The sequence below is a fragment of the Chrysoperla carnea genome, chromosome 1, assembly GCF_905475395.1.
Source record: "Chrysoperla carnea chromosome 1, inChrCarn1.1, whole genome shotgun sequence".
Lineage (NCBI taxonomy): Eukaryota > Metazoa > Arthropoda > Insecta > Neuroptera > Chrysopidae > Chrysoperla > Chrysoperla carnea.
The window spans coordinates 7,735,131-7,749,685 of record NC_058337.1 but is presented as its reverse complement, the minus strand read 5'-3'; the positions used below and the strand labels follow the sequence as shown (position 1 = coordinate 7,749,685).

The following is a 14,555-nucleotide window of genomic DNA, read 5'->3' as shown; positions in this document are numbered from 1 at the left end:
AAATTAACTCTTTCGCCGCCATCTCGGAAATCTTTTTTTACGTTTTGGCCTTTATCTTGCGTTCTATTGATTTAAATTTGATGATTTTGATGTCGTTGGACTTGTCTGCGTTTTATCTTCAAATCCTTTAATGTCAAAGTACAAGCTCCGATTGATAGCAAAAAAGTTATTCGAGTTCAAAGTTAAAATTTTTTTCGTGGGTTTCTTTGTCTAACAGATTTTTGCAAATACTTTTTTAATAGTGCATTGCATCTGTTTATCAACTGAATGTTTTTTGAAAAGGGATAAATTACGCGTAATTTGATATGCCTACCACTTAAGTTGCTTGATTTGTCGCCGAGCAATCCAAGCCCAAAGTCCAGTGCACTTACGGACTGACCCAATAATTTTTGACACTATATTTTTTTATTCATTCATTCTATAGGGGATTGTTAGGGGAGACCTTAAATCTGATTTTGCTTATTCTGGAAATTAACCCTTTCGTCGCCATCTTGGATAATAATTTTTTTACGTTTTGGCCTATATCTTGCGTTCTATTTCTTCAAATTTGATGATTTTGATGTCGTTGTACTTGCTTGTGTTTTTATCAAAGTACAAAATTTGATTGATAGAAACAAAGTTATTCATGTTCAAAGAAAAAAATTTGGAAAAACTCGGAACACCTTTTAATTTGACGTAAAAAGCCCAAGATATCGGACTCTGCCAGAAAATTTATTCTTAAGAAGAGTTAATATAGAATCGATAAAAGTTGTTACTTCACGCGCAATGGTATGTTGAAATATAAGTGTAAGGTTTGTTACTCCTTTCACAATGGTATGTTGAAATATAAGGTATATTATGATGAAGTGTAAGGTATGTAAGATGTTGTATAAAATATATAAGTGGTATATAAAAATGGACAACTGTTTTGTTTGCGGCGAATTATTAAAATCTAGTGCGACTGTAATTGTTAAAAAAAAAGGAATTGGAACTCTGCTTGCAGCCAGCGTTGCTCGAAAACATGAGCACCATGAAAAAATGCTTAGGAACGTCAGCTCAATCCATATCCACGACGCATGCCGGAAAAAGTATGAAGATTTACGGCTATTTTCAGTGTCTTCTGACAACCCCACGTTATCTCGAGGATCATCGTCGCAGTTGGAGAAACCACAAGAGTTGCCCTTCAATTTTGCAAATTTATGCTTCATTTACAGTGAATCAGCGGAAAATGAAACAAAGGGAACAGTTTCTATCGTTAAAAAAAAGTCAACAAAAAACTTTTTTATTGATATGCTTCAGTCCCGGAAGGCCGAAGAAACAAATTGTAATATAATAAAACGCATTGAAAGTGTCCGAAATATTGTCCAAGCCAGGGCGAGGTACCACCAAAAGTGTAAAGACAATTTATTTTTGCAAAGGACTCGCATGTCTGACCGTTCGGACAAAATCGAAGATGCGATGGGGTCAATTTATAATTATTTAAACGCGAACGTTGAACAATGTCAATTCACGCTCCCCCGCTTATATCAGAAATTCGTGGGGACTATTGTCCCAGTACATCGACTTTCAAGACAAGATTGAAAGAAAAATTTGGAGAAGATGTCATTTTCATTGATACTCCTGGAAAGGCAATGCTTGTTCTGTTTCGCAATACTACCTATGAAGTTCTATCTACTCATTTTTACGCTTCGCGAAAAGAGAGTGTTGCCGAGGAAAGACTGCGAATTATTGAAGAAGCAGCAGCGATTACTCTGGAAGACATACGATCCACACATTTCCGAATTGACGAATATCCTCCCCTCCGGATAATTTTTTGAATGGCGTAGAAAACGACGTTCCCCTATCATTGCGAAGATATCTTGATCAAATTATTCGGAGATTGAAGTGGGGATCTCTTGAAAAGTGGGGCAATTATGTCAGCTGCCAGACCCCGAAAATATGTGTATGCTCTCCAGATTGAACTACGGTCACTTGTTTATAAGAAAACAAAAAAACTTTTTGTGTTACCCACTCCCAGCCCAAAATTTTGCCAGGAGCCTTCACTCAATTTGTGTTTGACAACGCCGATTGGAACACAAATACTATTGACGGAAAGGGGATGTTTCATGTTATGGGTGGGATCAGCTGTATTACTGCACATGCTGCTGTTGTTTCTGTAAAGGCGATAGAACGCTCTACTTCGCGACCATCTGTCGCTGATCTTGGAAAATTTGGCAGTATTCCTTTACGTATTTATGAGGCAAATACGTCAAAAAGTGTTCTGCGAGCAAAATGCGTGGAAAGACTTCGCAGCTTTCAATAAGATTTCAATCAAATTGTCCGATGCTCTTTGGATCTACGGAAAATGAACATATGAACCTGAGCTTCCCGGCTGGAATGGTTTCATGGAGAGATTGTGTGAAGGTGAAAATTTCTCCCGATCGAAGATTCTACCTCTTCCATTCATTGATGCACCAGCTTCTGGCAACAATACAATTTACACCGCTTTGATGTTCGCGATTGAAAAAGCTCGTGAATCCGATCAGAAAACGGTAATTGTGACATTTGACCAGCCCCTATATTGGAAAGCTTTACAAATAGTTGTTTGCGCGGAACCAGGAAGCCCTTTAAAAAACGTTGTCGTGAGACTTGGTGGGTTCCATTTGCTGATGTCATTCATGGGAGTAACATCATGTCTGGTAGTGGACTCGAGGACGTGTTCAAAGTGATTTACGCGGAAAATAGTGTCGATAAAATGATGACAGGGCATGCATATTCAAGGTCTTTTCGCGCACACTGCGTAACTTATTTATCGCTGGCAAAAATCTTTTTGGATACAACGGAATTACCAGATGATTTACCAGATGAATGTGATCATCTCGTTAGAAATTACAAAGATTGGACAAGTATATTCATCCTGACGTAAAATTAAGATCAACCAATCTCGTGAAAAAAATCTCCGAAATTATAACGAACTTCGAGAATCGTGGACCAACTGCAAAATTGTGGGTGCTCTATTTAAAGATGGTTACTCTCCTAAGGCATTTCTTAGAGGCTGAGAAATCCGGATGCTGGAAATTGCACTTGCAAACGATTTACAATATGCTACCTTTCTTCCACGCAAGCGGTTATCTGCTGTACGCAAAATCAGCTCATTCGTATATTCAAAACATGCTAAGTTTAAAAGAGGTGATGCCTGCCGACGAATTTCGGAAATTCACACAAGACGGTTTTTTCACAATACGCCGCTCAGATAAATTTTGGTCTGGAATATTTTCTGATCAAACCATCGAACATTTGTCTCTGGATCGATCTCATTATCAACAGTTTCAGAAAAAATGGAAGAATTTTGTGCCCGACAATTTGTTTTTTCCGAGCAGCACGTTGATGCGAGACCCGGTCGTATCACTCGTGACAATTCGGATTTGGAAAAATTGGATTCATGGTTCGCCCAACATTCGCCTTTTCCCGAATCTCAATTTTTTCCATCGGTTCGGGAGTGGTTGCTGATCAGTCAATTAATTGTCATCAAGCTGATAGAGTTGATACAGAGCTCCTCGTGAAAGTAACAGGGCAGCTTTTCGAAAACATCAAGCTGCGTCGAAAAGACAGATTCAACACTTTTGCGACCATGTCCCATAGTATTTCTGTCGACTCTGAGCAAATCACTATTTCTACTGAAACAATTTTTCATAGGATGATACTAACTCAAAGAACGAGTCAGGAATTATATGTCTTCAATACGAATTATCGCCTTTCCCGTCATCTTTATTTGTCGATGGAGGTCACAAAAGTCAGCCCTTTTCGACGAATCACATCAAAGTGACAACAAAAAATTGAAATTTTGTTGACCAATGTTTCGTAGAAAAATACCTACAATCTGCCTTCTTTATGAGTATTCCTTACCTGGTCTAAAATTCTAAATATACCCTTGAATAAATGAGTAAAGAAAGATCGATTTATCGTTAGTAACAGAATGTTTTATTTTTACAATAATATGTGATTTTAAATATAATCTTCAACAACAACGAACTGCACTTCTGACACAGTACTGCTCTAATCATTAAAAATAAATATAGGTATTTGGAGCTTCCTTCAATATTTTAATTCAAACGCTATTCAATCCAAAAGCATTTCCATAAGCTCTGATAAAATCTGTTAAGTCACTTACTGTACTTTTCTTATTTATTTAGTACAATTGATTAAACTTTAATATTACATAGTTTACGTCAAAACTTTAACGTCTGACAGTTAAAAGTTTGAAACTAAGACAAAATCGCGTGCATATGATACTTTTCTATTCGAACCAAGAGTATATAGCCATGTACCTAACAACTTTATATTCTTCGAGATAAACATGCTACTATTGACAATTTACTGAAATATATTTTTGATTAGAATTTTAAAAAAATTGCAAAAAATCTACCGAAAATTTGATTATTAACATGTTTAAAAAATGGCTTATAACTTGTTGCACTTTATAAAAAAAAAAAGAAACAAATAACTACGGACAGAAAATCGAAACAAATAAAAATGAAAACGAACCGATTGAACAAAATATACAAATAAGTTTTTGTCACAAAACATGGTTAAACGTTACAACGTGTACGTAACGTAACTGCTTATATGACAATCTAATCGATATCTATGTCGCAGCCAATTAGATTAATTAGCCGTTAAATGAACAGCCTAGCTTTTTGAATAACCGACGCCGTTCAACCAGCGGCCTGAAAGATATTCAGCCATTTAATCAAACAGCTAGGCAATTGACTTTGATTCATAACGTTTCACTACTTGCCTAGATTAGTCATTTAAATTTAATTTCTTTTTCTACTACCTTGCCCTGACGCCCACACACTGTTAACATGGCGTCGGCAACGAAAAATATTGTTGGTGTTTCTCAAAGTTTGATTATGTTTACGCAAAAGAGAAAAGTACAATGGAAGAGTGTAGTGAAATGTTGGAACACAGTATGGTTCTATTAGAAACTAGTTTTCACTGCAAGAATTGCAGTACTCAGATAGAAACTATGGCGATTAAATTTCAGAAAGTTCAATTTTTTTGAAAGAAACTACGATAAGTCAATCACCTTTTGGTGGCCAGACATTCCAAAAATGTAATTGTAAGCCTGCGGTACATCAATATCGCAATAATAGATGTTCCTTCTTTGCAGATCCTAACGTCGTGGAAGTTTAACTTGCGTTAACAAATAACATTTTAATTGCTTACATGTGTATTTTTTTTATTGAGTTAGAATGTTTGATCTCATGATTACCAAATAACAATTTGTTATATTTTAAATGATGTAAATAAACAATTACTAATTTCAGATATTTCATCTTTTTTTGTCAAATAGGCACCCTATTGTATGAATGGCCTAAGTATAAGTCAGCCAGTTCATGAGATGTTGTATTAGACGCTACGGCTCAATATCATTCAGGTCGTTAGTTGACCAGCGCTGTTTAGTAAAAAGGCTAGGCTGTTAATTGAGAGGCTACTAATTAAGTTAACTGCGACATCGATATTAATAGATTAGATGACCGATAGTAATTATATAAATAAACAGTTGAGTTTGTATGGAAAAATAAATTACAGATTAAATTTGCGTTTGTATTTTTTTTCAATTTTATCCAATTTAAAAATTTATAATGACTCACATTATTATTAAATAACCGTAAAATCAACTATTTTAAATTCTAATTTATTTACAAATAAACAAGCCCATTTGCTGCGGCATGTGCCATCAATGTATTGGCCGCTTGTTTTGTTTCAAGAAGAATTTTTACTTCTTGCATCCAATCTTCGGACACTGTTCGTGACGCACCACTCAATAAATTCATATATTGTAGTGTTAAATGGAAATCACCCCGATCTAACCAGTATCTGAAATATAAAATTAAAAAAAAAATGGCGTCAATTTTTAGATAATTCTGAGTTCGGAGAAAAAAATTGCCTTGAATAAATAATGAATAAAATTGCCTTGAATAGATAATGAATAAAATTGCCTTGAAGTATCACACACAATTTCAGCAAGATGTATCAAAATATCAAAACCATCGATTTTGCTCGAAATTTCAAAAATTCATAGTTATTGTTGTTTTAAAGATTAAAAGTTGAGATTTAAATAGATTGTAGCTTTTGTGCCCATGAAGTACCACACACAATTTCAGCAAGATCGGATGTATACTTTTTGCAAACCGCAGCTGAATGCAAAAAAAAGACTTTTGTAAATGGTTGTGGTTGCGGTAACGGCCATTTTACAAAAATCGTTTTTTTTTTCATTTAGCTGCGGTTTGGAAAAAGTATACATTCGATCTTGCTGAAATTGTGTGTGATACTTCATGGTCACAAAAGCTACAATCTATTTAAATCTCAACTTTTAATCTTTAAAACAACAAGAACTATGAATTTTTGAAATTTCGAGCTCATCTGAAATATAAGAGACAAAAATGAATACGTATTATTGACTTACCTTGCACGCGCTAAAATATCACTTGTACTAAACTGTGAAAAATCAACGACTTCATCATTTAATTCTTCTTTTGTAATTAAACTAGCAGCGTTCACTAATAATAAAGATTGAATAAAGGAAAGTAAGTACACAGGTAACTTAGCACCTTCATCTGGCACAAGTGCTAATCGTTTAGCTAGTTTTTCAACTTTGTCAAAACGTTCTCGTAATGCACTTTCATTATACACACCACGTTCTAACACTGTGTTTGGAATTGAATTGACCACTGCTTTAACCAGTTCATCATCGTCTACAAAAAAAACAAAAACAAAACAAAAAATAAACAAAATAAAATTCAATTATACTCTACTCATTATTGATAACTGGGAATTGCAACTCGCCAACTGGCGATAATAATTCGTACTAAATAAAATCAGAAGAAGACCCGAATTCAGTAGTTAAAATTTTGACTACCAGATGGCAATACTTGTACTTACCATTTTTAATGTCAAATCAGAAAAATCCCGCCAACTGGCGATAAAAATTTGTATTATTAAACATTAAGTGAACCGCTTTTTCAGTAGTTTTCATGGGAGACATGTTCTGACATCAGATTGGACATAATTCTTCGTGCTGAAATTTCACCTTGATATCTCTTTTTGTTTTTGAGTTATCGTGTTGACAGACAGACACACGGACTGATTAGGTGATTTTATGAACACCAATACCAAAATTTTGTTGGTAATATCAATATTTCCAAGCGTTACAAACTTCGGACTAAACTTATATATACATGGTATAAAAAACTAAGATTAAAAGCTTAAAATTAAAAAACTTTTATTTCTAGAGTTAAAAATACAACCTCCTTTATGCTCTCCACGTTAATTATCCAAACTTTAATTAAATTTATCTCGAGTTAGAGGCGGTCAATCGATTTCAAATTTTTAAGGAAATTATTTTATACTATCCTTAATAAATTATGATTTTTTGACAATTTTCACAATAGTGAAAAATGTTCATTAAACTTTTTTTTCGTTTCTCGTGTTTTAATTTCAATTAAAGAAAAAAATTAAAAGTTCATTAATATTCATGTTCAAAAGTAGCTCGAAAAAATATAAAGTGCTCGACTTGGAACCTTGGAAAAATCCGGAGCGACCGTTCAATATTAAAATTTTCAGAATCTTAAAAAAAATTTAAAACAAAAAAAAATCCGGTTTTCGATGTTTTTGGAATTTTTTAAAAATTCGGAGTGACCCTTTAAAAATTTTTTTTTGTGCTGTCCTTTGGAGAGGGCTCTTAAAACATGATAAAGTAACATATTTTCATGGGAGACTTAAAAAAAAATATATTCGTTTTTTTGGACCACCGTAATATATATAGACAAATTTTGAATTGTTGGAAGCTTTGTCCATAGCGAGATAACAGCCTTAATATTATAATCAAATAAACATACCTAAAAGGGCGCCAAATGCATGACTATCCCAGGACGCCTAGATGACTAAAGCCAGGTTCGATTGCATTTGTAAAAAATAACTATGATGAAGCAGTAGCAACCACTTTGTTCATGCTTTTAAATTGAGAACAAAAAAAAAAAACTATGTACAATTGACTATTTCACTATACACTTGTTACACAGTGTACTTTTGTTAAATAGAAAATAACCCTGTAGTCTAACAATAAATTAAAAAACTGCTGAAAACGAGTCTTTTATTTTTTTAATTAGTACGAATTATTATAGCGAGTTGGCGAGTTGGCGGGGTTGTAGCTCCCAGTTAACGATAGTGGTAGTTGTATATGAATTTTAAATAAATATAAATACAAACCTCCTGCTTTCGAAATGGCGTCAACATGCTTAGCAAGTGGTATTGGCTGTGAATCAGGATTTTCATTCAACTCATTTTTAACAGCTTGGTGTAGTGATTGGCAGGCACTCCAAAGTGCTTGTGATTGATGCGCATTTTTATCAGCATCAGCACGGACTATAAATTAACATAATATCATTTTTATAATTATAAAATTTTTTAAATAGAAACTATTGCAATCGAGACAGAAAATATATTTTTAACTCTCCTCAAAAAGGTGTTTTGTATTTAAATCATTTAGAATTCGAAAATGCAAGAAAATTATGTTTGACGTATGTAATTTTAGTTTTCTGTGAAGCTATAAAAGAATGTTACTTTGTAAATATCTTCGAATTACATACCATCTAATAATATGGGCTTGGAAGTTAAAAGGTGTCAAATTTTGGGGAAAAAACATTTCGAAACATCGGGAAAAGCATCCAAAAAGGGGGAAAGAATTTCTACTAGAAACTACTAGAAACTAAATCGAAAAATACATAAAATATAATAAAACTATCTTTTACCCACAGCTTCGTTCGTGATAATGATTCATTTCAATGGATTTCATAAATAATTCATTAAGTGAATCATTTAATCATTTAGTTTAGTTACGAATGTTCCTGAAGGTCTAAGGAACACGTACAAACAAGAATTTTTGAAATCAGAACTGTTCCACCACTTTTCCGGCTTATATTAAGTGAACTATAAATGATGAAAATAATTTGAGCTGTAATACAGTAATTTGAGCTGCACAAAAATTTCTGAGGGTATATTTGAAAATAACATGCCATAAGAAAAGAAAAACTACCAGAAAATTCGCGAGAACAGATAAAAATTAAAATTTTGTAAACTAGAAAGTAATCGATGTGTTAGAAAATTGAGCGTTAATTAAATTAAACTTTAAGTTGATGACAGATTTTGTTGCAAAAAATTAATTTGTTAATAATCGATAGACACAAACGCAAAATGGTCTGTCTTCCCGGATTTAGTTAACCTTTGGTTACTTGAGTTCGAAATTTTGCCAAATACGAAAAATATCAATACGCAAAAAGGAAACTGTTCGTTACTTCTTATGAAATTTAACAATTTACCGAAATAAAATATACATACAACTTTTTGTTGAAGAGAAAATATTGGTCAAAAATAAGTGAAAAACAATTGACAACAAGTTAATTGTTGAAATACCCTGTATAGAAAGTGTTTAATGTCAACATAATTATGGAGATCTTTCGGCAGCCATCTTTTTTTTCTAAAGTATGAAATATCGGAATTCGAAAGTGAATGGATGGACACCCTAAATGTAACTTTACTAATTTTTTTTCAATATTATTTTATGTGGATAAAATTTGTGTACGATATATTGGGAACTTACCTTGCAACTCTTCGTCCAAATCTTTTTGTAGCAAGAAATAATTAAGGAGTAAATGTTAAAAACACTTTGATCCACACAAAAAACCAAATAAATATGAACATAAATAAATACCTTTCAGAGCATTATCAACACCTTTCAATCGACCCACCATTGCTGCTAATTGTGCTTTGTAGTCTAATTTAGCTTTTAACACTTCTTCGTTCAACTGGCGATCAAAGGAGCGCTTTAATTCATTTTCTTTGGATCGAATGGCATCATTTAGATGATCACTGTGCGCTTCAGATTGTCTTTTTAATTGTGCCTTGATGTCTCTTTCCGCGTTTGCTTGAACTTCTAGCGCCTATAACAATTAATTGGTTTTAGTTTCCTCATAAAAATAATAGTAAAACTAATAAGCCAGGATGCATAGAAAAAGTTGGCAGGCAACACCAAAATTTTAATGAAACTTGTATATATAGGACCCCAAGGAACATTCAGCCAACTTAACCTAGTCATAAGGGGGCGTGAGCTCAAGCGAAGAGCATATGCAGCTCAAATTTTAAAAAAATGCTCTTTTAGGCGTAAAACTGTCATCTAGTTGGTATGTTTGGTCGCTGATTACGAATTCGATATCAGATTACTCAACTTTTGTCATGTATTCTAAAAATCGTACCATTTTTGATCCGAAATTCCACTTTTTTGAACAAAAACGGCAAACTAAGGGATTTTTTTGTTCGTTGACTACATGTCATAGTTTCCGTGTAATCGGCGGCAAAAAATACCTCCTAGAATAAAATTTGAACGAGAAATACTTAGTTTGCCGTTTTTGTGCCAAAAAAGTTAAATTCTTGGCCAAAAATGGCACGGTTTTTTCGGAATACGTAGCAGAATCCGTTAATCTGATATCAGATTCGTAATCAGCGACCAAAAATACCACCTAGATAACAGTTTGGATGATAAATACTCAGTTTTCCGTTTTTGTGGCAAAAAGTTCAATTTCAGAGTCATTTCGGTTAAGTTGGCTGAATGTTCGTTCCTTGGGGTTCTATAAACACATTACAAGAATTTTCATTAAAATCGGTGCTGCTTCCCTATTTATTTTCCGGTTTATTCATTGTATTATAGCATGTAATTTTATTAGTTTATAACCTTTTTCTGGAAAACTTCCATTAATTGTCGTTTTTCACGATCCAATAAAATTTTCAATTCTTCTTCAACCAAGGGGTCTACATTACCGGACTCTTTAGCTTTTTGAATTGCATTTTCTAATTCATATTCACGTTTTGTATCTAATTTAGCTAACTCTTTTTGTAAATATTGAATCTTCTTCTGTGTGTGTAAAATGAACAAATCTATTTCACCTTCAGACAAATTCAATTTAGTATCTTCTAATTTAATCGATGGGCATAAAATTCCCAATTCTTCTTGGTATTGTTTTCGAGCATATTCAACTTTATCCCAGAAGCGTTCAGTGATTTTAGCATTTAGCACTTCCTTATTATAACTATTTTGAACTTCTCTTAGCTCTTTTTCAGCACGATTAATAGCTTGCATTGTTGAGGCTAAATTTTCGTCATCCAATTTCAAATCTTTACGTTCAAACATTTTCTTATACATCTGAATAGTTTCTTGCGCTTCTTTAGCATTTTTTTCTGCATTTTCGATTGCCTGATTTTTTTGTTCGGATAATAGTTTTAAATTATGCCATACTTTTGAATCAACTCTTTCAAAATTTTGTTCTACTAAAGTGTCAACATCTCTAGTAAAATTACGTAAGGATGTAACTGCTAATCCATAGGATTTCAATGCGGTCCCAGACACCTCGTTTATTTCTTTTTCAATATTAACAATGTGCTTTGGTTTGGCTGCTACAGATATTTGTTTGACTTCTGGTTTTCTTACTTCTGGAATAATAAAAGAATAGAATATTCTTACTCAATAATAAGTTTTATTCATTTTAAACACAAATTACTTCGATTATGGAGATATATACCAGACTACAGAGAATTTTTTCTGCATTAAATTAAAGGAGTTATTTTTTTTATTTCAATAAGTTCAGTTTCACTTACTGAATGTAATTGCACAATTTTTCTGAACGATTGGTTACTACGAACTTGTAAGTGCGCACATACGCGTAGACCACACTTTTTGACCCAATAGACTTTTTTCTGCACCCTCATACGAACAGTTTGTGTCCGGTCTCGTAAAAATGGGATTTGTACTATTAAATTTCGACCTTCTGGACATTTTTCGGTTTTGTTACCTCGAAAATCATATTGACCAGTCATTATTGCTACGGTTTATTCAACATTACCATGTGTTCTCTTTTTTAAGGTTAGAGAATTACTTTTATTAATTTAGTATGCATATCTCGAAATATCAACTTTCAATATTAATAAATTTTTATGTCGCTCATTTTATAAAAAATAACGTTGACGCTTGCCGCTGTACATAACTCTATTTGTTTCAGCTAGGTGGAATTCTAATTTTACAACAAGTGAAAACAAACAATTGCCTGAGTTAATTGTTGAAATACCATGCATAGTCAGTGTTGATTTCCTTATCACATTACACATACAAACATGTGACACATACATAACTGATAATCAAGTATAGTACATATTATAAAATTTCCGCCTAATTGGCGCCCTCACGGGTAAACAGTGATGTTTACGAAAAAATGTTTCAAACAAAAGTTGTTTAATTTTTGATAAGGAACATTTTTTACATTTGAACTTTTGTTCTATCTCTAACGGTTTACAAGATGACCCAATTGACCTATGATGCTCATTTACGAACTTGACCTCACTTTTTACGTCCTGAGTAAGCTCGATATCTTTTTTCGTTTTTGAGTTATCGTGTCTACAGACGGACGGAAGGACGGACGGACAACCGGAAATGGACTAATAAGGTGATTTTATGAACACCTATGGCAAAATTTTTTTCCTAACATCATTATTTTTAAGCGTTACAAACTTGGGACTAAACTTAATATACTATGTATATTTCATATATACATGGTATAATAAACATTCAAATAGCCACTTTTTGTAGCTTATTCCTAACAAAAAAGCACACTTATTCCATAATGTTTAAACTTGAAATAAATAAACTTTATTAAAATCACAATACCTTCTTCTGCAACTTTTAAAGTTTCCTTATCTTCAGACCTTTTTGAATATGGCTCCAAAATAGGATCTATTGGCATTGAAACAACTGTTGATTTGGCTTCTAAATTTTTAGGTGTTGAATCTGCTAGATTTAAAAAAGACAAAAGAAAAAAACTAAAATCTAAACTCACATGCAAAGTTAATTCACGTAAAAATTTATTTAAAAAATAATTGTCTAAATGCGTGTTTAGTCACATAATAAAATTTGATCTAACCTGCCTTTCCACTTCCAGACTTTTCAGGAAATTCTTGCACAATCTTTGATTTGGATGCTGATGTTAAAGTAGACTCCGGAGTTTGTGTAGACAAGAAGCTTGGTATATATTTGGAAACAGTGTTTTGAATATTTTGATATCGCTGTTCGTAAGTCAATTCTTCTTGGAATATGAATTTAATAAGATCGTCAGTAAAGGGCACATTACCTTTTAAATATTTACGAAACTGATCATCATATTTAGCGTAACACAACGTAGCACCACCGATAAGTGTCAATGTGCCGAAGGCATAATACCCTCCTAACGATACCGGTTTAGAGGAAGATGAAACTTTTTGAGAATATTCTCTATGTAGACTGTAACACTTTAATGCATTGTTTCCATGAAGCTAAAAATAATTTGAATTTAATTTTAAATTTAAGTACTCAAAATATCCAATTAAAAGACGTATGACATAATAGGCGATAACCTATAATATATATCAGTTTTGAATAATTTAAAAGATATTTTAAAAAAAAAACTCACTTTGAAATGTTTATTATACAAGGTTTTTGGAATTTTTGGGCAAATTGTGATCATTGTTTTTGATTAGTAAAATCCGGGTTCCTAAAAAAAATAATTAAAAAAATTGACCACTGAACACAATCCCCCGGAAGTCTGTCGTATCGTTTTAAAGTGTCAAAATGTTTCGTGCAGTTTTAAATTGCGGTACGAATAAATTTTTTAATTTACAACTAGTTTTATTCATGACAATTCTTTCATTAATAATTTTCCTAATTTGATTTAAAAAATTATTTTTTTTTTTTTATATTTCCATTTTAATTATTTTCAGTTGTTTTAAATCACCTACTATTAAGGTTATGTTATGATGCATTTGGTACACTTTTAGAATATTTTTTTTTTTAATTTTAGGACGTAGACATTCCGTATGGTTTTCTCAAATTGTAAAAAATGTTACCAGAGTTCCCAATCATCCAATTACATTTGAAAGTACCGCACCGAGAAATTTTTCGATGTTACAAACACAATCGAATAGGCCCACATATAATTCACAATTAGTATCAGTAAATTTATTAAATAATCCGAAAGTTATTCAATTATGTAATAATATGACAATTCGTACCGTGACCAAATTTTCGTTACAAAAAGGAAAACGTAAAACAGTTAAAGCAGCTTTAAAAAGATTTTATCGATTAAATTGGGGTGGTTGGATTCGAACACGAGCTGGAAGACACAAACATTTATGGAAAAAATCTCCTGCGTTAAGAAAACGTTTACGGGAACATGTTTTTGTAAATGCAACACAGTCGACACTGCTTGATAAAATGGTTACCAAATATTGGAAAAGACCGAAGTATTACGTGGATGATCCTTACGAAGCATATCACACACGAGAGGAATGGATTTTTACACGACGTAAACCTTTACCTTAATTTATTATTAGAATTTAAAATAATTATTTCATGAAATTTAAATTGGATATATTATTAGCATTTTGTTTTTTTTAATTATACATAATTATATTTTGAAAATTGAGTTGCCATGTAAATACAATCAAATTATTTACAA

The 14,555-nt window shown here is 32.6% G+C and overlaps 2 protein-coding genes across 5 annotated transcripts; one reads left to right on the top strand and one right to left on the bottom strand.

Annotated features, from left to right (window-relative positions):
- Positions 1 to 4,789: 4,789 nt before the first annotated feature.
- On the bottom strand, positions 4,790 to 13,674 carry LOC123297528 (MICOS complex subunit Mic60). Of its 4 annotated transcripts, none has more exons than XM_044879228.1 (9): positions 13,512 to 13,674; positions 12,987 to 13,374; positions 12,734 to 12,856; positions 10,751 to 11,505; positions 9,734 to 9,962; positions 9,623 to 9,643; positions 8,233 to 8,388; positions 6,431 to 6,719; positions 4,790 to 5,841 (listed from the first exon to the last, which is right to left on the bottom strand). In XM_044879228.1, the coding sequence occupies exons 1-9, from the start codon at positions 13,563 to 13,565 to the stop codon at positions 5,664 to 5,666; spliced, it is 2,193 nt and encodes a 730-aa protein (XP_044735163.1). In that variant the 5' UTR covers positions 13,566 to 13,674; the 3' UTR covers positions 4,790 to 5,663. The 4 variants fall into 4 exon arrangements, with proteins under 4 accessions (XP_044735163.1, XP_044735172.1, XP_044735187.1 ...); XM_044879237.1 differs by having other exon boundaries at positions 12,734 to 12,853; XM_044879252.1 differs by lacking the exon at positions 12,734 to 12,856.
- On the top strand, positions 13,555 to 14,461 carry LOC123297553 (39S ribosomal protein L35, mitochondrial). Its single transcript, XM_044879264.1, has 2 exons — positions 13,555 to 13,694; positions 13,899 to 14,461. The coding sequence occupies exons 1-2, from the start codon at positions 13,670 to 13,672 to the stop codon at positions 14,417 to 14,419; spliced, it is 546 nt and encodes a 181-aa protein (XP_044735199.1). The 5' UTR covers positions 13,555 to 13,669; the 3' UTR covers positions 14,420 to 14,461.
- The last annotated feature ends 94 nt before the right edge of the window (positions 14,462 to 14,555 follow it).